This window comes from Oryctolagus cuniculus, chromosome 7, assembly GCF_964237555.1.
Source record: "Oryctolagus cuniculus chromosome 7, mOryCun1.1, whole genome shotgun sequence".
NCBI classification, from domain to species: domain Eukaryota; kingdom Metazoa; phylum Chordata; class Mammalia; order Lagomorpha; family Leporidae; genus Oryctolagus; species Oryctolagus cuniculus.
The window spans coordinates 77,597,841-77,622,912 of NC_091438.1; the positions used below are offsets into that span (position 1 = coordinate 77,597,841).

Below are 25,072 nucleotides of genomic sequence, written 5' to 3' on the forward strand. Positions count from 1 at the left end.
CTTGGGAAGTGAACCAGCAGATGGAAGATCTCTCTCTCTCTCTCTCTCTCTCTCTCTCTCTGCCTCTGCTAACTCTTTCAGTAAAAAAAAAAAAAATTAAACAAAAAACCTAGACAGAATGTTTCTTAAATCTTCAGGTGATCAAAAACTAAGCAGTGCTACAAAATGTTAACACAAATAAAAATTGCATGAAATCAGAAATGACACAGAATAAAGAACTAAAAATTTATTCACTTGTATATAATTTTCATCACCAAACACTAGCTATTACAGCATTCTCCTATAAGCATCCCTGCCTTAAAAAATAAGGTGATAGGGAAGAAAAACACAAGAAACCAGTAATTAAAATTTAAATAGGCTCAAATATAAAATTGTTCGCTGATGATTTTTTTAAAATGTAGTATATGATATACAACTTGGAATAATATCAATTTTTATAAAAAAGGACGATGCCAGAGTTGTAGCATAGCAGGTAAAATTGCTGCCTGTGGGGCTAGCGCTGTGGTGCAGTGGGTTAACGCCCTGGCCTGCAGCACCAGCATCCCATATGGGCGCCAGTTCGAGACCCGGCTGCTCCACTTCTGATCCAGCTCTCTGCTGTCCTTGCCTCGGATTGGCACAGCTCCAGCCATCGTGGCCAATTGGGGAGTGAACCATTAGATAGAAGACCTCTTTTTTTATTTTTATTTTTTGACAGGCAGAGTAGACGGTGTGAGGGAGAGAGAGACAGAGAGAAAGGTCTTCCTTTGCCACTGGTTCATCCTCCAATGGCTGCTGTGCTATGGCCGGCGCACCGCGCCGATCCGAAGGCAGGAGCCAGGTACTTCTCCTGGTCTCCCAGGGGGTGCAGGGCCCAAGGACTTGGCCCATCCAGTCACAGCAGAGAGCTGGACTGGAAGAGGAGCCACCGAGACTAGAACCCGGTGTGCCAGCGCCGCAGGCAGAGGATTAGCCTAATGAGCCAAGGCGCCGGCCGGAAGACCTCTTTATCTCTCTGCCTCTCCTCTCTCTGTGTAACTCTTTCAAATAAATAAATCTTCAAAAAAGAAAAATTGCTGCCTGTGATGCTGGCATCCCATATGGGTGCCAGTACATGTCCCAGCTATTCCATTTCAGATCCAGCTCCCTGCTAATGGCCTGTGAAAAGCAGCAAAAGATGGTCCAAGTGTTGGGGCCCTGCCACCCATGTCAGAGAACCCATATGAAGCTCCTGGCTTTAATCTGGCCCAGTCCTGCCCATTGCAGCCATCTAGGGAATGAACCAGTGGATGGAAGATCTATCTGTTTTTCTATAGATAATATTCAAATAAAAAAGCAAAATTTTTTAGGCCGGCGCAGCGGCTCAGTAGGCTAATCCTCCACCTTGCGGCGCCAGCACGCCAGCTTCTAGTCCCGGTCGGGGCGCCGGATTCTGTCCCGGCTGCCCCTCTTCCAGGCCAGCTCTCTGCTGTGGCCAGGGAGTGCAGTGGAGGATGGCCCAAGTGCTTGGGCCCTGCACCCCATGGGAGACCAGGATAAGCACCTGGCTCCTGCCTTTGGATCAGCGCAGTGCGCCGGCCGCAGTGTACCAGCCGTAGCAGCCATTGGAGGGTGAACCAACGGCAAAGGAAGACCTTTCTTTCTGTCTCTCACTGTTCACTCTGCTTGTCCCAAAAAAAAAAAAAAAAAAAAAAAAAAAAATTTTTTTAAAAAGGGGCTAAAGTTGGCCAGCGCCGTGGCTAACTAGGCTAACCCTCCACCTGTGGCGTCGGCACCCTGGGTTCTAGTCTCGGTTGGGGCACCGGGTACTAGTCCCGGTTGCTCCTCTTCCAGTCCAGCTCTCTGCTGTGGCCCAGGAAGGCAGTGGGGGATGGTCCAAGTGCTTGGGTCCCTGCACCTGCATGGGAGACTGGGAGGAAGCACCCAGCTCCTGGTTTCGGATCGGCGCAGTGCAGGCCATGGCGGCCATTAGGGGAGTGAACCAACGGAAGGAAGACCTTTCTGTCTCTCTCTCTCTCAGTCTATAACTCTCTCTGTCTCTCTTTCTCTCACTAACTCTGCCTGTCAAAAAATTTTTTAAAAATCTAAAAATTAAAAAAAAAAAAGGACTAAAGTTACTAGTTGATCAGTATAAACTCAACATAAGAAACAATGTAGTACAAGCATGTAATGTACAACATGGCTTATTAACAGTTTACATTAAAAAAAAAAAAACTAAAGTTAGAAGTTGATCACTTGGGGCCGGCGTCATGGCTCACTTGGTTAATCCTCCACCTGCCACACCAGCATCCCATATGGGCACTGGTTCTAGTCCTGGCTGCTCCTCTTCCAGTCCAGGTCTCTGCTGTGGCCCGGGAGGGCAGTGGAGGATGGCCCAAGTGCTTGGGCCTTGCACCCGCATGGGAGACCAGGAAGAAACACCTGGCTCCTGGCTTTGGATCGGCACAGTGCAAGCTGTAGCAGCCATTTGAGGGGTGAACCAATGGAAGGAAGACCTTTCTCTCTCGCTCACTAACTCTGTCACCAAAACAAAACAAAACAAAAAACAAAACAAACAAACAAAAAATTCACCACTTATAAACCCAATATAAATCAAGAGAATACGAGATGACCAAAATAGGTACTATAATCTCTCTTCACAACAGATGCCCTCCCAATGCCAGAATTCTAACATACACTGACTCATTATATTCCATTTCTGGAAACACTATATGTTGCAATCATGACATCCTATTTCAAGAGTGATTTTTCACAAACTGGAGAACAAAGACAGACTTTAGACATCACATCACAAAGAATGTTCAATATAAGGGAAATTTAGCATGGAAAAGAGACTATTATTGCTATATGCATAATAGAATTGGAAAATGTAAGTGCTGACTTGAAATATTTGAAGATTTACACTTACGAAGGGTAAGACATATTTGCTTGGTTCTAAAAGCAGAACTAGGACCAATGATCAGAAGCTAAAGGTAAAAATTTCTAAATATTTTCAGTTAAAACTCTGGTTTATTTACTTGGCAAACACAATGATATACAAAATTACTGTCTATAATTATGGATGAATAATTAATTAGAATAGTCAATTTCATGTTTTCCTTTTATAATCTTGTTAGATGATAATTAATAACTATTTTATAGCCATCAAAGAATTAGGGAACTCTAGAAATGAAACCAAACACACACAGGCATTTAGCATTTTGGTGTGGTGCGTTAAACTGCTGCCTGAAATACTAGCATCCCATATCAGAGCTCTGGTTCAAGTCCCTGCTGCTCCATTTCTAGTCCAGCTCCTTGCTAGTATGCCTGGAAAAGGAGTGAAAGATGGCTTACATACTTGTACCACCCACGTGGGAAAATCACACACAGTTCTGGGTTCCTGGCTTCAGCCTGGCCCAGCCCTGGCAATTGCAGCCGTTTGGGGAATGAACCAGCAAATGGAAGATCTTACTCTTTTTCTCTCTTCTCCCTCCCTTTTCCCGTCCCACTCTGCTTTTCAAATAAAAATAAATAAAACTCTAAAAATATTGCTAACACACAAAGTATATGGTGAATGTTGAAGTCAAATACCTTGATTTAAGTTTAAATATCCTACTTATTAAGTCTTTATGACTCCCATTACAACTCTCTAGTTTATCTGGATGGGATATTTTCAGGTAAAAACTTAGGAAAACTATTTGTATCTTCTGAAAATGATACATATGGACCCCTAAGAAATTCAATGTGTAGGAGAGAATAGTAATGGATACTCTCTCTTCATTCTGTGAAGAGTTTTACCTTGATTCTATAGTTAAATACCAAACTGCCTCTTTTTCTCTCAAATGATAATATCAAGTTTGCCAGTTTCTAAATGGTTAATCATATTAAATATGACATCTAATAACACTAGGTAAACACACCTCACACTGGGCCTTAGCAGTGTATGTTTTCCTTCTATAGTTTATTTTTTGAATTAAATATTTACAGCTCAGCTCATTTCTAAAAATCAAACATTATCATGAGGTTTTTAAAATACATGGATATGTTCAAAAATTAGATGAGAACTTTTTTGGGTGTAAATAATGGTTTTTTTTTCTCCTATTTTATTGACATGTTCAAGTATCTGAAATTCACTATCACTCTCACATCACAATCATTAAAATAAAAGTGTAAGTAAATAAAATCATTTAAATAGCATTAAATAGCTGTATTTACTTACTCTCCAGGGCCTCCACAATAGCAGTAACACTGCTGGACATTGGTTTTATGACCTGCATCCCATTCAAGGTCAGCCACACTATAGGGTAATGTCTGCTTCATGACTTGCAATGCTTTGGCATTTGGTCCTTTCTTAAGTGCACCACCCCTCTACATTACAGGGAAAAAAATCATTGGAAAGAACGAAGGCTACAATTTTAAACATTAATTTTATAATTCAAAAATAATTTTACCACTCCTGAAAACATTTTCATCCCAACTTTCTATTGTATCACAAGCATTATTGCCCTAATTCCAATATCACTAAAATAAGTACAGAAATAATTCTAAATCACTTAGGCTTTATAAGTTAACAACAAACAGCTCCTCTAACAGCACTGATCATTCACTTCATTCAAATAAATTTCCAACATACACCATCATTACTTTGCTAGTGTCTTACAAATTCCATTTAGGGCTTTAGCCCAAAAACACTTAAAAAATACCTTTGTTGTTGTTGCAAAAACACACTGTCGACACAGCCATTTTTCATCTGAATCAATCACACTGGAATCAATATGAGGTGTGTGACACAACTGATGATATCCTTAATTCAAAAAAAGCATAAAGCAAATTCTATTTATTCATAAATACTGCAACACAATTTTAAGAAGGCATTTAATATATTTACAATAGATGAATAAATAGGATAGTATCTTCAAATTACCACCGTGAAATATTTTTGTCATTCATCTTCAAAGACATTCAGTAGACAACAAAACTTTTCCACAGGATAAAAAGAAATCAATGTTTACCTTGGCCACACTTATCACATATAACCATTTCATTGGGAGCTTCTGAATACTCTTCTTGACATATTGTACAGACCATTTCCCCACTTCCACTGGCTCCTGAAATATTTAAAACATACATTAAAAAGAAAGCCATAAAGAGTTTCATATAAAACTACTTTTTTGACTTCATGGGTAACCAATATGTACAATATTTACTAACCAGATCATAATGCCTCACATGGCAAAGTACTATACATAAAACCCTCCCTTATCTATTTTCTCCTCAGCTTTAAACTGACTGTACATTTGTAATTTGAACTGCTTTTTGGCAGAAGGAATAATTTAAATTGCACTCAGGTAGCTTCCCTTATTCATTTCTAATATTCCCACCCTCAGAGGTTAGACTGGAGGAGGAGCGTGGGAGGCTTGCTGAGTACTTTATTTCCAGAACACACATCTATCCATGTATACATACTCATTCATCCTGTAATATTAATATTATGAAGACTCAAAAAAGGGGCAAATAGATATGTTCTTGTAGATTATCCCTTTCTCTCTAGATTCAGAAGTTGTTTTTATTCACTAATTTAAGAAAGAAACCCCAATAAGTTACGCTCCACCTTCTGAAATCCAGAAATACAGTATCTAACAATGTACCGTAAACAGAATTACACTGCAATAAAAATTAGGCATGCCACAGTTTTTTAACCTGGACCAAAAAAATCACTTCTTCCTCAAACATTTGTAATCCACACAAGAAAAAACACACAAAATTTTAGAATATGATTTTATCAGTCTAACACAACCATCATTTCTAATATTCTCTTCCTATTTCAATATAGTCAAAATCATTAAACTAAAACTTTATTTATAATTTTGTGCAATAGGTCAAACACTGTATTAAGCTTTTGGTACATATTATTTAATTCTACAACTAACTTATTAAATAAATAACTTTGCATTGAGATGACAATAGCTAACTAACTCAAGAACTTTCAGAAAGCCCCAAGGCTAGGATTCAAACCCAGATATGCCAGACTCCATTTCATCTCTACCATGAGGCTTCATTACAAATTTTTGTTGCTTAAAATAAAGCTACAGTAAATATTTTGCAAGTTTTTTCTTTTGAATTCTTATGAAAACTACAACTAGAAGTAGATTAGATAGATGAAATAATACAACCACTTTTATGCATTTATTGCAACTGCTTAAGTAATAACCAAAACAGAAATTTATATTGCCACTAGCATTTCAGGCATGTAACAGAAACCAAAACAGCATTAGGTATCAAAAGTCCTTTTTAAACTTATGTATCTTAGCATATGTGTATCTTAATGCTGTTTATTAACATTAAATATTTTTCCTCATTTATGTAAACTTTTAAAAAATCTTATTAGTCTTGATATAAAGTTATCTTGATATATATGTTACCAGAAGGTTTCTTACAGAGAAGAAAAATACTAAATCTACTTCCCATTGAAATTTGCTAAATTGTGGTTTTCAGAGTAATTTGTTCACTTCTGCAAGGTTTGTGTGTGCTCCTTTCTGGGTGTTACAAATAATTGAATGGCCAAAGAATAATCCTTTATCTTTCTAAGGACAATGTAAGAGACCAAGGAAGAAAGAACTACACTAGTAAGTTGTATGGGGCATCTGTTGGACAAATCCTTCACTTTCAGGGCTTTCTAACTCCACATACCACTGGGTTTCTACTTTTCTGCCACTTTTAAAAAGAAAAGGGGGAGAAGACGACAAAAAGGCAAATAAACAGACCTATATTAAACCCACAGGAACCTCCGGAACATGGGAAAGCAGAAAGGGACACACAGCTAATAGAACAAGACAGGAAGCAGTGTAAGATGTTTTACTCCCACTAGAGATCCAGATCCATGTTTATAAAATGAGGAAAAGGAACACTTTAACCTCTTCTCAAAGTGTTAGTGAGTCACTATAGTCAACAAACATTGGAAAATGACATGTTAAATTTCAGTAGAAATCATTTTTAAGAGAAACAGTAACACCTGCCTGTTTGAATGTCCTTCCAGAGAACCCAGGATTTAGAACTGTCTTCAAATATGATGAAGCAGCTCTGTTTCAATATGTTTATCTGCAATACAGAGGAATACTTATGGAAATCTCTTAACAATTATAAACATGAAATTAAATTTTAAGATTATTAAAAGTTTACTGCAAAACAGCAAAAGCTATCTTAATATTAAGGTAACTTGCCTTTTTGATAGTTCCAAGATAAAATAAGCCATCTGACCATCTAGCTAGGACATCCTGACCCTCTTCAAATTTACATGCTGGCTTTTTGGCTTTATGTCCATCCTGTAAAGACAGCTTGGTCAAGGATGTTGGGGTCTTTTGGTTTCGACGTAAAGGAGACCGCTTGTGGACCAGTGAATTACCTGCCCCTGTAGAGTCTCTGTTTAGGGAATAAAAAATCTATTTAAGATTTACTTGTAGAGCTTATTTTATACCAATGATATATTTCATGTGTTGAATCAAGAAATCCAATTTATTAAAAACCTTAAATTGAGGAAAAATATAATAATACCTCAAATCACAAATGTTCTCCAGAGGGTATAAAATAAAATGACAGCAACTTTCAATATTCACTCATTGCCTACCCTAAGTGAGAAGAGGATTCAGCAGCCCCTGAATAACATATTCAGGGCAGCTGTCATCAAAATAACAGCTGAAAGTTCAGGTAGGTAGGCCCTAAGTCATAAGCAAAGGATGCCTTAAATCTCATGACTGGGTTTAAGAACTTAAGTTTAAACCTCTTAATTATGACACGTGCAGCTAAAACACACTAACCAGTGACTTTGGGGGTAGACAGGTATATCCACACTCACTGGAAGAGCAATTATGACCCTGTTTCTACAAGGAATCACCAGATAAGCAATCATCACCACTTTTTAATACATCCATCAAAAAGCTGAGCCTTCATTGACAGTGTATCACAATCCTTTAAGTATGCAGATTCAGAGTTAAAAAAAGAACCACCAAAATTTCATAAATGCATACTTTAAATGAAGTGTATTATTAAGAGCATTTATCTTTTTTAAGCAAAAGACCTGAAAACTATATCCTGCAAAACTACATTATAATACATATTAGTCATTCCATTAACACTGTAGTATACCTCTATGAATTTTCTTCAAAGTACCAAAGCAACGCATGGTTTCATTTATCTAACTTAAATTTTCCACTAAATAAACATACAATGACATATAAAATTACATTGACAATAATCCTAAAATAGCATAAAAGTTTAGTAAAAATAAAACAAGCAGGGGAGGGAAAAAACTCAATACCTGAGAATTAGGAATGCCTAATTTCAAGACCTAAAATTAAATATATTCCAGGAAACTGTAATATAGTATAGCACAGATGAACCTTGAAGACACTATGATAAGTGAAATAAATCAGACAACTATTGTTTAATTCTACTTACATGAGGTACCTAGAGAAGCCAAATTCATAGAAATGGAAGTAAAATGGGAGTAAGAGTATGAGGCGGCGGGAGATAGAGGATTTTAATAGGTGTAGAGTTTCAGTTTGAAAAAAAATGCATTTAAAACATTTGAAAAAAGAGTTAACTGCTATCTTCCCGTATCTGTTGACAAATAAAGCTTACATCCAAGAAGTTCAACAAACACCAATCAGGATAAATTAAAAGAGATCTACAACTATCACATCATAGAAAAAAATGAAGACAAAAAGAAATCTTGAAAGCAGCAAGAGATAACTGATGTATCACATGCAAGAAAATCCCAGTAAGATTAACTGTTGACTTTTCATCAGAAACAATAAAGGCCAGAAAGCAGTGGGAGGACAAATTCAAAGTGCTGGGGGGGGGGGGGGGGGGGCTAAAAATCTTACATCCAGCAAAATTTTCTTTCAAAAACGAAACAGATCTTCCAGAAGAACAAAACTTGTATTATATAGTACAGAACCTTACAAGAAATATTAAAGGAAGTCCTTAAGGTTGAAAGCAAACAAATCCAAATGAAAATTCAAATTCACATAAAAGAAATAAAGATATTAACTAATTTTGAGACAGTATGAATTTATAGCTCCTCCAAAGCAAGTATACAAAGCAATTTTACATAATTGCACTGTTAGGTTTAAAACATACACAAATCTAACATTTTTGACAATAACAGCACGAAGGAGGAGTATGGGAGCAAAACTGTCTTATAATGACACATGGAGCCCTCACTGTAACACAGTGGGTTAAACCACAGCCTGCAGCATCCATATAGGAGTGCCAGTTCAAGTCCAGGCTGCTCGGCTTCCAATCCAGCTCCTGGCCAAAGCATCTTGGAAGACAGCATCAGCTGGTCCAAGTACTTGGGCGCCTGCCATTCACGTGGGAGACCTGGATGGAGTTCCTAGCTCCTGACTTCAGCTTGGCCCAGCCCTAGCTGTTGCAGCCACTTGGGGAGCCAAAAGGAAGACAAATCTCTCAATCTCTCTCTCTCTGCCTTTCAAATAAATAGAATCTTTTTTTTTATTTTTTATTTTTTTATTTTTTGACAGGCAGAGTGGACAGTGAGAGAGACAGAGACAGAGAGAAAGGTCTTCCTTTGCCATTGGTTCACCCTCCAATGGCCGCCACGGCCGGCGCGCTGTGGCCGGCGCATCGTGCTGATCCAATGGCAGAAGCCAGGTACTTATCCTGGTCTCCCATGGGGTGCAGGGCCCAAGCACTTGGGCCATCCTCCACTGCACTCCCTGGCCACAGCAGAGAGCTGGCCTGGAAGAGGGGCAACCGGGACAGAATCCGGCGCCCCGACCGGGACTAGAACCCGGTGTGCCGGCGCCACTAGGCGGAGGATTAGCCTAGTGAGCCGCGGCGCCGGCCTCAAATAAATAGGATCTTAAAAAAGAGAAAGAGAGAGAAAGAAAATGATACAAGATGTTAAACTCAAATGAACAAATGAAGAAAACCAAAACTGGTAAATAAAATAAATATAAAATGAAGTCATTTCAACAAAATATCTACCACATACAGAGGTCAGTTACTATTTCAAGTAAAAACTGTGTTATTTACTTTAAAAACAAAAACTTACATTTATTTGAAAGGAAGAGGGGATAGCCAGAGGGAGAAATAAAGGGAAAGAGAGATCTTCATTTGCTGATTCACTCCCCAAACGCTGCAACAGCTGGGGCTGGGTCAGGCAGAAGCCAAGAGCCAGGAACTCCATGTGAATCCACCATGTGGGTGGCAGAGAAATGAGTACTTGAGACATCATCTGTTGCTTCCCAAGCACATCAGCAGGGAGCTAGAACAGAAATGGAGTAGCTGGGACTCAAACCAGCACTCAGACATAGGATGTGGGAATCCCAAGTGGCAGCTTCACCGGCTGTGCTGCAATGCAGTCCCCCAATCAATGTTCAAAGAAAAAGCTCCTGGTTCAGCTGGCAATTCAAACAATGGCACTTTATACATACTTCCCATTTCATGAAAATTGACATTAAAAACTTAAAGTTCAGATTTAATGACAATAAATTTTACTGTTTCAACAAGAATGTTCTTGCATGAGATCAGACTGTGTTTTTTACTGTGCTACATGACAATGAAGAATACTATGACAATTTGATATCACTCCCTTGACCCATGTTAAAGCACAAAGGAGTTTTATCTAACACTGTTTTTGTGAAATCTGTACAAACACCATTATAGTGGAAAAGGCAGAAACATCTTAGTATTACCATGAAAATAGTTATGACCTTGCAGATCCCCTGAAAGGATCCATGGGTCACATTTTGAGAACCACTATTATAAATAAAGGAATGAAGACATTGCTACTCAATATACTACTGTCATAGTCAGCAATGAGGAAAAGGTACTTTAGTACAATGATTAGAGGGGTTAAAGGTTTCAGCATTTGACAGAATGAGTGTTAAAAAAAAAAGTAAAAGTGGAGGATCAAGCACAGGAATTTTACCCACAGGAATGCTCAAGACCACGCTGAGAACTTTTTCCCAGTAAAACAATTCAATGCCTTCAGAACACAGTATGAAAATGACTCTAGTGGCAAGCAACTTTTTTTAAAAAGCTCTAAGTCCAGTGGCTATGTGAGGGATTTTGTGTCCCGTAACTAACCAAACCCTGAACAACATAATTATGGGTGAGAAAACGCCTCAACAGAAGGCCAAGCAAATTGTGCTAGTACCTACAATCTTTCAATTCTAAAAAAGTAAACTGTACAAGAAAACCAAAGTTACAAACATTCCATATTTCATAGGTTCTATTATTTGAACAAATTCTCTTTATTCATAATTTTCTTTTCTCCACTGTACCACTCGCACTGCACAGCATATCCTCAGATGGGCCCTAAGATATCAAACATTTTTAAATATTTCCACCTCCTAGCGTTTCCACTCTGTTTCTTAGTATTCCTGGTGTGATGGGTTTCAAAAGGAAGGGCAGGAGTTTGGCCTGGTGGTTAAGCTGCCACTTGGAATGCCTACACTGGAATGTCTGGGTTTGAGTCTCAGCTCTGCACTCAATTCCTGTTTCCTACTAATGTGCACCCTGGGATACAATAGGTGATGACACAAGTAGTTGGGGCCTATCAAGTACGTGGAAGACCCAGACTGAGTTCCTGCCTCCTGGCTTTGGTCAGGACCTAGCAAAGGCATTTTAGGGAGTTAACCAGTGGACGAAAGCATACATAAACACATCATGCGCACGCGCACACACACCCACACTCTCTCTCTCTAACAAATAAATTTTAAAAAATTTAAAATTCCCAGTTCTTTAAAAAAAATACTTGCAAGGTTGTTGGTGGGGGTAAAAAAGAAAACTAAAATTCTCTTGATATTCTGTGACCTCTTCCTACCACTTCCATTTTCTCTTCTCCCATTTAGAGTCAAACCTTTTAGGAAAAGTTTTACACTCTGTCTCTACTCCTAGTCTTCCCTATTTAGTCTTCAGCTCACTGCAACCTACCCAACTTCAGTCTCCACCTAACAGGAAATATCTATCATACTTTTATTCACAATTATAGTCTCAATGTTCTCCATAGGACACAGTATATAAGTAAAACATAGTACGTGTATGTGGATTTACAAAGTTCAAGAAAAGCATATTGAAGGTACTATATTTTTTTCTAACAATGACTGTACAATCTCAGTTTTGTGCTAAGGAGTAATTTTTTATTTAAGGTAAATACATACCAATCTTTTATCCACATAAAGAACAAAAAATTTCATTATAAATAGATCTCTAAAAGCCTTTTCTCTTTAAAATTTCTTCATCCAAAGAATCTTACAGACAACAAAAAAGGGTAAATGGTCTGTAATACTACAGCAAAAACATAAGCAGAATAAATACCTCTGTATATCCTGCCCAAGTTCCTGTCCCCCATTCAGAACCCCCAAGGTGAATTGATTACTACCCTCCTTTCTTGAATATGACCTTTATTTAGAAGCAAAGTTAAATTTTCTATTTTTTTATGTCCTTTTTGATTACAACAGTAAAATATGTAATACAGAAACACATAACTAAAGGTATCTCCAAGGGTGGATGCTATGGTACAGCAGGTCAAGCCACCACTTAGACACCCATAACCCATATCAGAGTCATCCATCTCTCTGCTAATGTGCCTGGGAAGCAGTAGATGATGGCTTAATTTGAGTTCCTGTCCCACAGTGGGAGACTCACATGAACTTCTGGCTCTTGGCTTCAGACTGGCCCAGCCCCAGCTGTTGTGGGCATTTGAGGTGTGAACCAATGGATGAAGATTGATCTCCTTCTCTCCCTGTCACTCTGCCATTCAAATAAATAAATGTTTTTTAAAGATTTTATTTATTTATTTGGCCGGCGCCGTGGCTCAATAGGCTAATCCTCCACCTTGCGGCGCCGGCACACCGGGTTCTAGTCCCGGTCGGGGGCGCCGGATTCTGTCCCGGTTGCCCCTCTTCCAGGACAGCTCTCTGCTATGGCCAGGGAGTGCAGTGGAGGATGGCCCAGGTGCTTGGGCCCTGCACCCCATGGGAGACCAGGAAAAGCACCTGGCTCCTGGCTCCTGCCATCGGATCAGCGCGGTGCGCCGGCTGCAGCGGTGGCCATTGGAGGGTGAACCAACGGCAAAGGAAGACCTTTCTCTCTCTGTCTCTCTCTCTCACTGTCCACTCTGCCTGTCAAAAAAAAAAAAAAAAAAAAAAAGATTTTATTTATTTATTTGACAGATAAAGTTACAGACAGAGAGACAGACTGAAATAAAGGTCTTCCTTCCATTCGTTCACTCCCCAAATGGCCACAACAGCCAGAGCTACACCAATCCAAAGCCAGGAGCCAGGTGCTTCTTCCTGGTCTCCCATGTGGGTACAGGGGCCCAAGCACTTGGGCCATCCTCTGCTGCTTTCCTAGGCCACAGCAGAGAGCTGGATTGGAAGATGAGCAACTGGGTCTGGAAACAGCGCCCATAAGCGATGCCGGCGCCGCACACAGAGGATTAACCCAGTGTGCCACAGAGCCAGCCCCAATAAATAAATAATTTCATTTTTTGACAGGCAGTTAGACAGTGAGAGAGAGAGACAGAGAGAAAGGTCTTCCTTCCGTTGGTTCACTCCCCAAATGGCCGCCATGGCAGGCACGCTGCACCGACCCGAAGCCAGTAGCCCAGTGCTTTCTTCTGGTCTCCCATGCAGGTGCAGGGCCCAAGGACTTGGGCCATCCTCCACTACACTCCCGGGCCACGATAGAGAGCTGGACTGGCAGAAGGGCAACCAGGACAGAATCTGGTGCCCCAACCGGGACTAGAACCCAAGGTGACAGCGCTGCAGGCAGAGGATTAGCCTAGTGAGCCACGGCGCCGGCCACTAATTTTTAAAGTGAAAATTTCCTGTGCTATCTTCTCCAGCAAAACAAAACTATCAATATGTTCATTTTTCTTATGTATATAATTCATATAAGCTTAATTTTTTAGTAAAAGTTAAAGATTATATATACTGTTCTATAACTTTTCTCACATGTCAATGGATCTTGGACAACATAACTACCATCTGGTAAGTATTAAAAGCTTAGGAAGGGGCAATAAGCCTAGCCATCAAGTCACCCTTGTCCTACATCGGAGTACCTGAGTTTGATTCCCAGCTCCAGCTAACTCCAGCTTCCCACCAATGCAGACCCTGGGAGGCAGCAGCGATGGTGCAAATAACTGGGTTTCCAGCACTCAAATGGGAAGCTTGGGTTGAGTTCCTGGCTCCCAGTTTCATCTTGACTCCGCTCCAGCTGTTGTGAACATTTGGGAAGTGACTTAGCAGATAGGATTGCTTAAAAAACTGTGTGTGTGTATGTGTGTGTGTGTCTTTTTGCCTATCAAATAATTTTCAACAATAAAAGTATGCAAGAAAATCTTTTCATCAGCTGATATGCTACTGTCCACCTATTATCCAACAGAGAAACATTTAGGATCTTTCCAATGTCTTAATATCACAAGCAGTAACACAAAGCTCATTCTTCACATTTCTAACTAACACATAAATTCACAAAAATTACTATATCAAAAATGCATATTCTTCCTTATTATGAAAGTACAACATACATAAAAATAAACAAAACAAATATAATAAAACCATCCAGTACCTACTACTAACTTTCAATTTTCATCTCATGGCCAACACTGTTTCATTTATACACCCATGTCCACCTACCATCCTCAAATAATGTATAGTTTTTAATGTCATATATACTAAAATTATTCTCTCAGAAGTTATTAACTCTCAATGACACTATCAGAATAGGGAATGTTATCATTCCTTTGCTCTGACAAACCATGAGTGTGTACTCACTCTCTATCTCCATTTCTGTTGTTATTGTAAAAGCATTTTTTACAGGTCTGTCAACACTTTCTTTGTCTTCTTCTGAAAACTGAAGTTCATGTTCTTTGCCCATTTTTAAATTGAAACATTAATCTGTTTCGTAATAGTTTAAGTATATTAAATATCATCAATAATAATCTTTTGTTAAACATACTGCAGCTACTTTTCCCAATTCAAGTACTGTAAAGTGCCATGATAAATATACTTTTATTAGGAGGGTCAGTTTGCCTTTGAGGGGTAGGCAACTGACTTTTTTTTTTTTTTTTTTAATTTATTTCACAGATGAGTTATAGACAGTGAGAGAGAGAGAAACAGAGAGAAAGGTCTTCCTTCATTGGTTCACCCCCTAAATGGTCGCTATGGCCGGCACTGTGCCGATCTGAAGCCAGGAGCCAGGTGCTTCTTCCTGGTCTCCCATGCGGGTGCAGGGCCCAAGGACCTGGGCCATCCTCCACTGCCTTCCCAGGCCACAGCAGAGACCTGGACTGGAAGAGGAGCAACCTAGACTAGAACCCGGCGCCATATGGGATGCTGGTGCTGCAAAGAAGAGGATTAACCAAGTGAGCCACAGCACCAGCCCCTAGAAACTGATTTTTCCAAGTAGTATTCTCAAGTATGTATTCCTCTTACCATCTCATTTCTGACTCAAGCTGCCTCTTCAGTTTTTTCATTTCTGATTCAGGCTGCTCCTCCAACTTTAAGAAGCCAGTCCAGGAGCTGGCACTGTGGCGTAGTGGATTAAGCCACCACCTGTAGTGTCGGCATCCCACATGGGTGCCAGCTGGAGTCCCAGCTGCTCTACTTCCTATCCAGCACTCTGCTATGGCCTGGGAAAGCAGTAGAAGATGGCCCAAGTCCTTGGGCCCCCGTATCTGCATTGGAGACCTGGAAGAAGCTTCTGGCTCCTGGCTTCAGATGGGTGCAGTTCCAGTCACTGAGGCCATATGGGGAGTAACCAGCAGATAGAAAAACTCTCTTTCTCTGCCTCTGCCTCTGTAACTCTTCCTTTCTGCCTTTTAAATAAATGAATCTTTTTTTTTTTTGTTCTACTTAATACTATTGGTTGAACTCTTTAATTAACACACAATTATTCTTAGGTGTTTAAATTTAACTGAAAAGTGATCCCTGTTAAATATAAGAGTGGGAATAAGAGAGGGAAGAGAGGTACAGTTCGGCACATGCTCAATCGGACTTGCCCCAAATGGTGGAGTTAGAAACGTGCCAGGGGATTCCAATTCAATCCCATCAAGGTGGCATGTACCAATGCCATCCCACTAGTCAAAGTGATCACTTTTGTTCACAACTGATCATAATGATAAGGGGGAAGGGGGAAGAGGGAAGGGAAGAGGAAGGGGAAGGGGGAAGGGGAAGGGGGGAGGGAAGGGGAAGGGGGGAGGGAAGGGGAAGGGGGGAGGGAAGGGAAGAGAAAAGGGAAGAAAAGGGAAAGGGAAAAGGAAAGGAAAAAGACCTAAATGAAAGATCTCTGTGAGATCCCAGTGGAAAGAACAGGCCATCAAAGAAGGAGGTGCCTTTCTCTGAAGGAAGGAGAGAACTTCCACTTTGACTATGACCTTGTCTAAATAAGATCGGAGCTGGCGAACTCAAAAGGCTTCCATAGCCTTGGCAGCTCATGACAAGAGCCTCGGGTGACTACGGATGCCATAAACAAGAGTGTCAATTTCTTAAATCAACAATAGGAGTCACTGTGCATTTACTCCCCATATAGGATCTCTGTCCTTAATGTGTTGTACAATGTGATTTAATGCTATAACTAGTACTCAAACAGTACTTTACACTTTTTGTTTCTGCGTGGATGCAAACTTTTGAAATCTTTACTTATTATATATTCTAAATTTATCTTCTGTATATAAAGAAAATCGAAAATGAATCTTCATGTGAATGGAATGGGAGAGGGAGTGGGAGATGGGAGGGAAGTTATGGGGGGGGAAAGATACTGTAATCCAAAAGCTGTACTTTGGAAATTTATATTTATTAAATAAAAGTTAAAAAGAAAAGACCACAGAAAATTTAAATTTAAAAACAAAAACAGAAGAGTTGGCCCACACATCATTCCCTTAAGCCCTTGATCCTCCAAACATCCATTCAAAATCTCCACTCCACTGCCCCAGGCCTTTATGGTTATGGTTTCCGAAATAAGCTCCCAGAAAGTTTTTTCTTTTTTTTTCACAGAGTGGACAGTGAGAGAGAGAGAGAGAGAGAGAGACAGAGAGAAAGGTCTTCCTTTGCAGTTGGTTCACCCTCCAATGGCCACTGCGGCCGGCGCACTGCGCTGATCCAAAGGCAGGAGCCAGGTACTTATCCTGGTCTCCCATGGGGTGCAGGGCCCAAGCACTTGGGCCATCCTCCACTGCACTCCCAGGCCATAGCAGAGAGCTGGCCTGGAAGAGGGGCAACCAGGACAAGAAGCCGGTGTGCTGGCGCCGCTAGGTGGAGGATTAGCCTGTTGAGCCGCGGCACCAGCCAGCTCCCAGAAAGTTGTAATGTGGCTTATTTCACATCTCAGAAGTGTCAGAATATATTTACTTTCCTAAATTTGGTAAGCGTTGAGATAAAGTGTTAAATATTACAAAAGACATAGCTGGCGCCGTGGCTCAATAGGCTAATCCTCCACCTGGCGGCGCCAGCACACCGGGTTCTAGTCCCGGTTGGGGCGCCGGATTCTGTCCTGGTTGCCCCCCTTCCAGGCCAGCTCTCTGCTGTGGCCACGGAGTGCAGTGGAGGATGGCCCAAGTGCTTGGGCCCTGCACCCCATGGGAGACCAGGAGAAGCACCTGGCTCCTGGCTTTGGATCAGCACAGTGTGCCAGCCGTAGCATGCCGGCCGCAGCGGCCAATGGAGGATGAACCAACGGAAAAGGAAGACCTTTCTCTCTGTCTCTCACTGTCCACTCTCTCTCAAAAAAAAAAAAAAAAAAAAAAGACAAAGTAAAATGTAAACTTTGAAATCTAACAAAAAAATGTAGAATACTGTTGTGATGCTGTGTTAAGAGCACACATTCAACACAGATCTTTCAAGCTTATTAATGAAAACAGAAAATTTATATAATTTATGCACACTGTAAACATACATAGAAAATGCCATATATTTTTAAAAGACAACATACATTTGCAACAATATACTCAAAATGAGTATGTCCAGACAACTGATAAATGAGAATGGGGATCCAACCAGGGACTGAGAAAACTAGATCTAAGTAATCATGGTCTTAGGATAACATAGTATTTTCTTCTGCTATCACTATGATTTAATTTCATCAGCTGCTCATAATATGAGTCAAATCACACTAGCAGATATGACACCTAACATCTAGACAGGCAACAAAAGAAAAAACAGACTCCATCAAAACTTTAAAAACTGCATCAAAACAGTTATCAACAGAGTAAAAAGGCAACCCACAGAATGAGAGAAATGTAAGGGATTAACAACCAGAATATACAGTGATTCCTAGAACTCAACAACAAAACGAGAGCATTTGTCCTAGCAGTATACCAGCTAGGATAATCACATCCCTTAACAGAGTGCCAGGGTTCAATTCCCAGCTTCCCTCTGATGTGGACCTTGGGACACAGGATGATAGCTTAAGTGACTGGGTTCCTGCCACGTAAACAGAAGACCTGTGAGTTCTCAGTAGTAGCAGGCATTTGAGGAGTGAGCCACAGAATGGGGAGTGCATGTTCTCTTTCTCTTTCGGGCTGCAGGATGGGCTTTCTCTCTCAAAGTGATTAGCTTTAACACTCTCTCTCTCCCCCCAAAGACGACACACATAAATGACCAAGAAGCACATAAAGATGCTCAACATCACTAATAGAGAAACGTAAGTCAAAACTGTGATAACATCTGTCACTGATTACGATGGTTACTATTAAAAAAAAAAAAAAAAACAGGAATAGGTGTTGGTGAGAATGTAGAGAATCTCCAACCATTGGGCACTGCTGACAGAACCACTGTGGAAACCAATATGGCAAGTTTCCCACAAAAAAATGAAAAACAGAATTACCATATGACCCATCAAGCCACTATTGGGTATAAAACCAAAGGAACTGAAAGCAGAATCTTGAGAGAGATCAGTACACCAACATTCACAGCAACATTATTTACAAAAGCTAAAATGGGGAAGCAACTCATTGTGTCATGGATAGGCAAAATGTGGTACATACATACAATTGAATATTATTCAGCCCTCTAAAGGAGGGAAATCCTGATATACACTACAACATGGATAAACCTTGAAGACATTAAGCTAACAGAAATAGGCCATTCACAAAAAGACACTGTATGATTCCACTCAAGATACTTAAGAGTAAAGATCACAGAGACAGGGCCGGCGCCACGGCTCACTAGGCTAATCCTCTGCCTGCGGTGCCGGCACACAGGGTTCTAGTCCCGGTCGGGGCGTTGGATTCTGTCCCGGCTGCCCCTCTTCCAGTTCAGCTCTCTGCTATGGCCCGGGAGTGCAGTGGAGGATGAATGCGAGACCAGGAGAAAGCACCTGGCTCCTGGCTTCAGATCAGCACGGTGCGCTGGCTGCAGCGCACTGGCCACTGGGTGATGAACCAACAGAAAAGGAAGACCTTTCTGTCTCTCTCTCTCACTGTCCACTCTGCCAGTCAAAAAATTAAAATTAAAAAAAAAAAAAAGAAGATCACAGAGACAGAATGTAGAATGGCAGTTGCCAGGGGCTGAGGGTCAAGACAAATGGGGAGTAAGTTACTGTTTAAAAGGTATGGCATTTTTAGTTTTACTAGATTTAAAGAAATATGTAGATGGATGGGAGTAATGGTCATTAACCTTTTCAATGTATTTTAATACTACTGAACTATATGGTTAAAATAGTAAAATTTAGCCGGCGCCGTGGCTCAATAGGCTAATCCTCCACCTTGCGGCGCCGGCACACCGGGTTCTAGTCCCGGTTGGGGCGCCGGATTCTGTCCCGGTTGCCCCTCTTCCAGGCCAGCTCTCTGCTATGGCCAGGGAGTGCAGTGGAGGATGGCCCAAGTGCTTGGGCCCTGCACCCCATGGGAGACCAGGAAAAGCACCTGGATCCTGGCTCCTGCCATCGGATCAGCGCGGTGCGCCGGCTGCAGCGGCGGCCATTGGAGGGTGAACCAACGGCAAAGGAAGACCTTTCTCTCTCTGTCTCTCTCTCTCACTGTCCACTCTGCCTGTCAAAAAAAAAAAAAAAAAAAATAGTAAAATTTGTTGTTTGTATTCTGCCTCAATAGAGAAAAAAATGAGTAAGAAAAAGAACAGTCATTGCCACTGCATCAATATAGCCATATTCTGAGACTGCCTGGATAAAAAAGTTTCTTGAGACCACATGGAAATCAAGGATTCAAGCCATTACTTCCTTTTAAGTTTAGTATGCTCACAATAAACAAGACTCTAACTCAAAAACTTGGAAATTGGATAATTAAAAACTAATGTGGTTTACGGGAAGCCTGTGACTAATTCTTCCCAATCTACTCCTTGATTTATTACTTCAGCTAACTAGGAGACTATCTAAATAATTAGTTGTGAGACATTGAAGAGTTTATTTAATATAAGATAACCTCTGAGTTATTGTGAGACTAATATTTAAAAAAACAAAGGTTAAGGCCGGCACCATGGCTCACTAGGCTAATCCTCCGCCTGCGGCGCTGGCACACCAGGTTCTAGTCCCGGTCGGGGCGCCGGATTCTGTCCCGGTTGCTCCTCTTCCAGGCCAGCTCTCTGCTGTGGCCCGGGAAGGCAGTGGAGGATGGCCCAAGTGCTTGGGCCTGGCACTCGCATGGGAGACCAGGAGAAAACACCTGGCTCCTGGCTTCACATTGGTGCAGCACCGGCCGTGGCGGCCATTTGGGGGGTGAACCAACAGAAAAAAGAGGACCTTTCTCTCTGTCTCTCTCTCTCTCACTGTCTAACTCTGCCTGTCAAAAAAAAAAAAGGAAAAACAAAGGTTAAGAACATAGCATAGTATAATTTCTCAATAAACGATGGAAGAAGAAGCCATCAAGAAACTAGACCTACTTTCAGTTCGATCTTTATTTTCTTCAAAAAATATTTAATGATTGCCTGGGCTAGACTCCTAGGGAATGGTGAATAAGATAGACAAGGTACCAATCCTAAGGGCACAACTTTCTGGTAGGAAAAAGTAAGCTAGATACTCCTTTTTCAAGGCTTCTCTCCTGGTTAAAGGCCACCTATGAACTTTAAGTTAGATGTCCTCTTGGTTTGTATTTTCTCCATTATTATATTTCTCTGTGATCCATTTACCTACTTAACTTTTTATCTACTCCCAACCTCTCAACAGTCTATACTCTGAGAAAGGACCATCCCATCTTGTTTAACATTACTTCCCAAGTACTTAGCACAGTGACCATAATGTAGTAAATTATCAATATCTTACCAGCAATACCTGGTAATTTAATTAAAGGTAGTCTCTAGGAACCAAATTCCACTACCCCAACATAGGACTCACCTCCCCAGTAGAAACTTTCATCCCTCTACTGTGCTGCTGAGGACTGCCCTCCTCTTCTCTGGTAACCCCAATCAGCCATGACAGATTCACCATGACCGTGTCTCCAGTACCCCTGCCACTACTCTTCAGCCCACGAAGTACCATTTGGCAGCTAAGGGAGAAAAGGAAGGAAAAATCTAGTCCCACTTTACACTGCCACTTAACCCCATTAGAGTACCCCCTCCCCTTGACTCACCAAATCACAAAACTGACAGCAGGAAAAATAAAACAAAACAGCACTGCTGACAGAGAAAGGGAAGGAAAAACCTACTCTGCTGATAACTTAACACAAGCTTCAAAGGTATCATCTGTTAAAGATCACAAAGCTGTCATCTTTCCCATGCTCTTCCCCTGCAGAAAGTAGCAAACACGTGCATTAAATTCATGGGAAAGATACAGTGTAACTTAACAAAGGTGCCACTTTGGGTGGGATCTTGCCCAAGAACAGATTCAAGAGACCAAGCGAGGCCAACATAGGGACCAGGTGCAAGGGAAGCAGCTAGCAAACCACATTATGCTTGGCCCTATACAACAGCTACTGGGAAGAAATTCTCTGATCTCTTTGAGACAATCATAGCAAAATGAAGCCTGAGACCAGCTGCCTTCTTTCTGGCTGAAGTTTCCTTGAAAGTAGAATGTCAAAGAGACAGCAGGGGTTTGGTGTAGTGGTTACACTCCATTTAGGAGTCTACATCCCATAGCAGAGAGCCTGAGTTGTTTTGCTGCAAGTCCAGCTTCCAGATTCCAGCTTCCTGTTAATGCACATTCTAGGAAGCAGCAGATGATGGCTCAAGTACTGGGATCCCTGTCACCCATGTAAGAGATCAGGACTAAGTTCCCAGCTGCTGGCTTTTGCCCAGCCCCAACTATTGAGGCATTTGAGGAATGAACCAGCAGATGGGCGGTCTCTTCCTCCTAGCTCCTACACCCACAGCCCCAGGTGTGTACCTTTCAAATAAATAAAGTTGTTTTTATTTTTATTTTTTAATTTATTTGAAAGTCAAGAGTAATGGGGGGGGGATGTGAAGGGGGGGAGGGGGAGAGGTCTTCCATCCAATGGTTCACTCCCCAATTGGCCACAACGGCCAGAGCTGGGCGATCTGAAGCCAGGAGCTTTTTCCAGGTCTCCTGCATAGGTACAGGGATCCTTGGGCCATCTTCTACTGCTTTCCCAGGTCATACCATACCAGAGACCTACATCAGAAGTGGAGCAGCTGGGACTCGAACCGGCGCCCACATGGGGTGCCAGTGCTTCAAGGCCAGGGCATTAACCCACTGCCACAGCGCCAGCCCCTAAAATTGTTTTTAAATATCAAAGGGAATCAGAGTTGAACCTAGAGGGCAGAAAGCATAAACAGGCACCTTAAAGGCTAGCCTTACTCTATTTCTTATTTTTAGGAACACCACAAACATAATAAAACATACGTGGATAAGGTGTTTTTTTTTTTTAAATAGTACATACAAAAAAGATTAAATGAAAAGCAATAGTTCTCATGACATCACTTTCCACATCCCAGTCCTGCTATCTGATTAAAACAAAAACATTATTTGGTTGATGATTTGAAAGGCAGAGTGAGAGAAGAAGGGAGAGACAGATTTTTCAACTGCTGGTTCATTCTCTTTTTTTTTTTTTTTTTTTTTGACAGGCAGAGTGGACAGTGAGAGAGACAGAGAGAGAAAGGTCTTCCTTTGCCGCTGGTTCACCCTCCAATGGCCGCCGCTGCAGCCGGCGCACCGCGCTGATCCTGGCAGGAGCCAGGAGCCAGGTGCTTTTCCTGGTCTCCCATGGGGTGCAGGGCCCAAGCACCTGGGCCATCCTCCACTGCACTCCCTGGCCATAGCAGAGAGCTGGCCTGGAAGAGGGGCAACCGGGACAGAATCCGGCGCCCCAACCGGGACTAGAACCCGGTGTGCCGGCGCCGCAAGGTGGAGGATTAGCCTATTGAGCCACGGCGCCGGCTGGTTCATTCTCTAAACAGCACCAACAGCCAGGTCTGGGACAGGCTGAAGCCAGGAGTCAGTAACTGCATCTGAGTGTGGCAAGAGCCCAAGTTCTTGGGCCATCATATGCTGCCATTCCAAATACATTAGCAGGAAGTTACACTGCAAGATATAGCTGGGACTCAAACCAGCAGTCCAACATAGGCAAGCAGTGGTTTAACCTAAGGACCACGATGCTAGCCCCCACCCCAGTCCTGCTTTCAGAGAAGGGTACCTATTTTAAACTCTCTCAATATTTCTTCTGGGAGGGATTTCGGTATTTCTTAACAATATGCTTCCAATTCTCTTTTTATTTATTTTTTTAAAAAGATTTATTTATTTATTTGAAAGTCAGAATTACACAGAGGAGAGGCAGAGAGAGAGAGAGAGAGAGAGAGAGAGAGAGAGAGATCTTCCATCTGCTGGTTCACTTCCCAAGTGGCCCCAAAGGCTGAAGTTGGGTTGATCCAAAGCGAGGAGCCAGGAGCTTCTTCCAGGACTCACTCCCATGTGGGTGCAGGGGCCAAAGGACTTGGACCATCTTCTACTGCTTTCCCAGGCCATAGCAGAGAGCTGGATCGAAAGTGGAGCAGCCAAGTCTCGAACTGGCACCCATATGCAATGCCAGCGTTTCAGGCCAGGCCATTATTAACCCACTGCCCCACAGCACCGGCCCCCCAATTCTCTTTCTAAATTAATCAATTTCACATCGACTTTTTGCTATAAAAATAGGTAATTCACATCTTATAACACCCACTTCCTACTTTCCATTCTCCACACATTTTATTGAACTATTTTCAATCAGTTAAGTTTCACTGTACAAAACTGTAAATATTGGGCCCAGCGCCGTGGCTCACTTGGTTAATCCTCTGCCTGCGGCATCGGCATCCCATTTGGGTACCGGGTTCTAATCCCAGTTGCTCCTCTTCCAGTCTAGCTCTCTGCTATGGCCCAGGAGGGCAGTGGAGGATGGCCCAAATGCTTGGGCCTTGCACCCGCATGGGAGACCAGGAAGAAGCACCTGGCTCTTGGCTTCGGATCAGCACAGTGCTGGCTGTGGTGGCCATTTGAGGGGTGAACCAACGGAAGGAAGACCTTTCTCTCTTTGTTTCTCTCTCTGTAACTCTACCTGTCAAATAAATAAATAAAAAATCTTTAAAAAATATATATTAAAAAAACTATAAATATTAGTCACTGAGAAAATAAATGGTATACTTATTAAATTTCCTTCTTAGACATATATAATTATTCCCAAAATTGTCTAATATACGTCACTCTACTACCTCGTTTCAAATTGCCAAGGATAATTTCAAACCTTTTTCCCAGCAGTGATTCATGTTTTGAGAGTTCCCATGTTCCAATGCCAATCTGGAATTACCCTCTAAGCCTTTTCCTTGTAATCTTGGAAATTCCTCTTTTATCACTTTGCTTTTAATAACATCTTCTTTTGCAGAGCAGTGGCTTGCGATAAAGAATATGCCCATATAAACTTTCTGAGCACCTATTTATCTAAAAATAACCCAGTTCCACCCTCAACTGACTGGCAGTTCCCTAGCAATAAATTTTATGTTTTATTTTCCTCAAAACTTTAATGGTATTCTTCTACTACACTCAACATCCACCATTGATAAAGAAAAATATGATGTCACTCTTAATGTTTACTCCTCGGTAGTTTATAATTTTCTTTCTTCCTCAGGAAGCTTTTGGAATCCTCTGAAAGACAAAATATGGAGGTCTTTATTCAGGACCTTTTCAATGTGAAAAACCTTCACGGGCCAGT

General features: G+C 41.4%; 1 protein-coding gene across 8 annotated transcripts in view; it reads right to left on the reverse strand.

The window, feature by feature from the left end:
- The window catches only part of MTF2 (metal response element binding transcription factor 2), an 83,894-nt gene that overhangs the window by 30,458 nt on the left and 28,364 nt on the right, over positions 1-25,072 (reverse strand). For 2 of the 8 annotated variants that reach the window (XM_051857494.2, XM_070078032.1), the window contains 7 exons: positions 21,274-21,424; positions 7,361-7,377; positions 7,179-7,280; positions 6,975-7,056; positions 4,971-5,066; positions 4,662-4,762; positions 4,178-4,326 (listed from right to left, as the gene is read on the reverse strand). In XM_051857494.2, the coding sequence (XP_051713454.1) occupies positions 4,178-4,326; positions 4,662-4,762; positions 4,971-5,046 (326 nt within the window). In that variant the 5' untranslated portion in view covers positions 5,047-5,066; positions 6,975-7,056; positions 7,179-7,280; positions 7,361-7,377; positions 21,274-21,424. Of the gene's footprint in view, positions 1-4,177; positions 4,327-4,661; positions 4,763-4,970; positions 5,067-6,974; positions 7,057-7,178; positions 7,378-14,050; positions 14,206-21,273; positions 21,425-25,072 lie in introns of those variants that run through there. The other 6 variants (XM_070078031.1, XM_051857491.2, XM_051857495.2 and 3 more) reach the window with 6 other exon arrangements.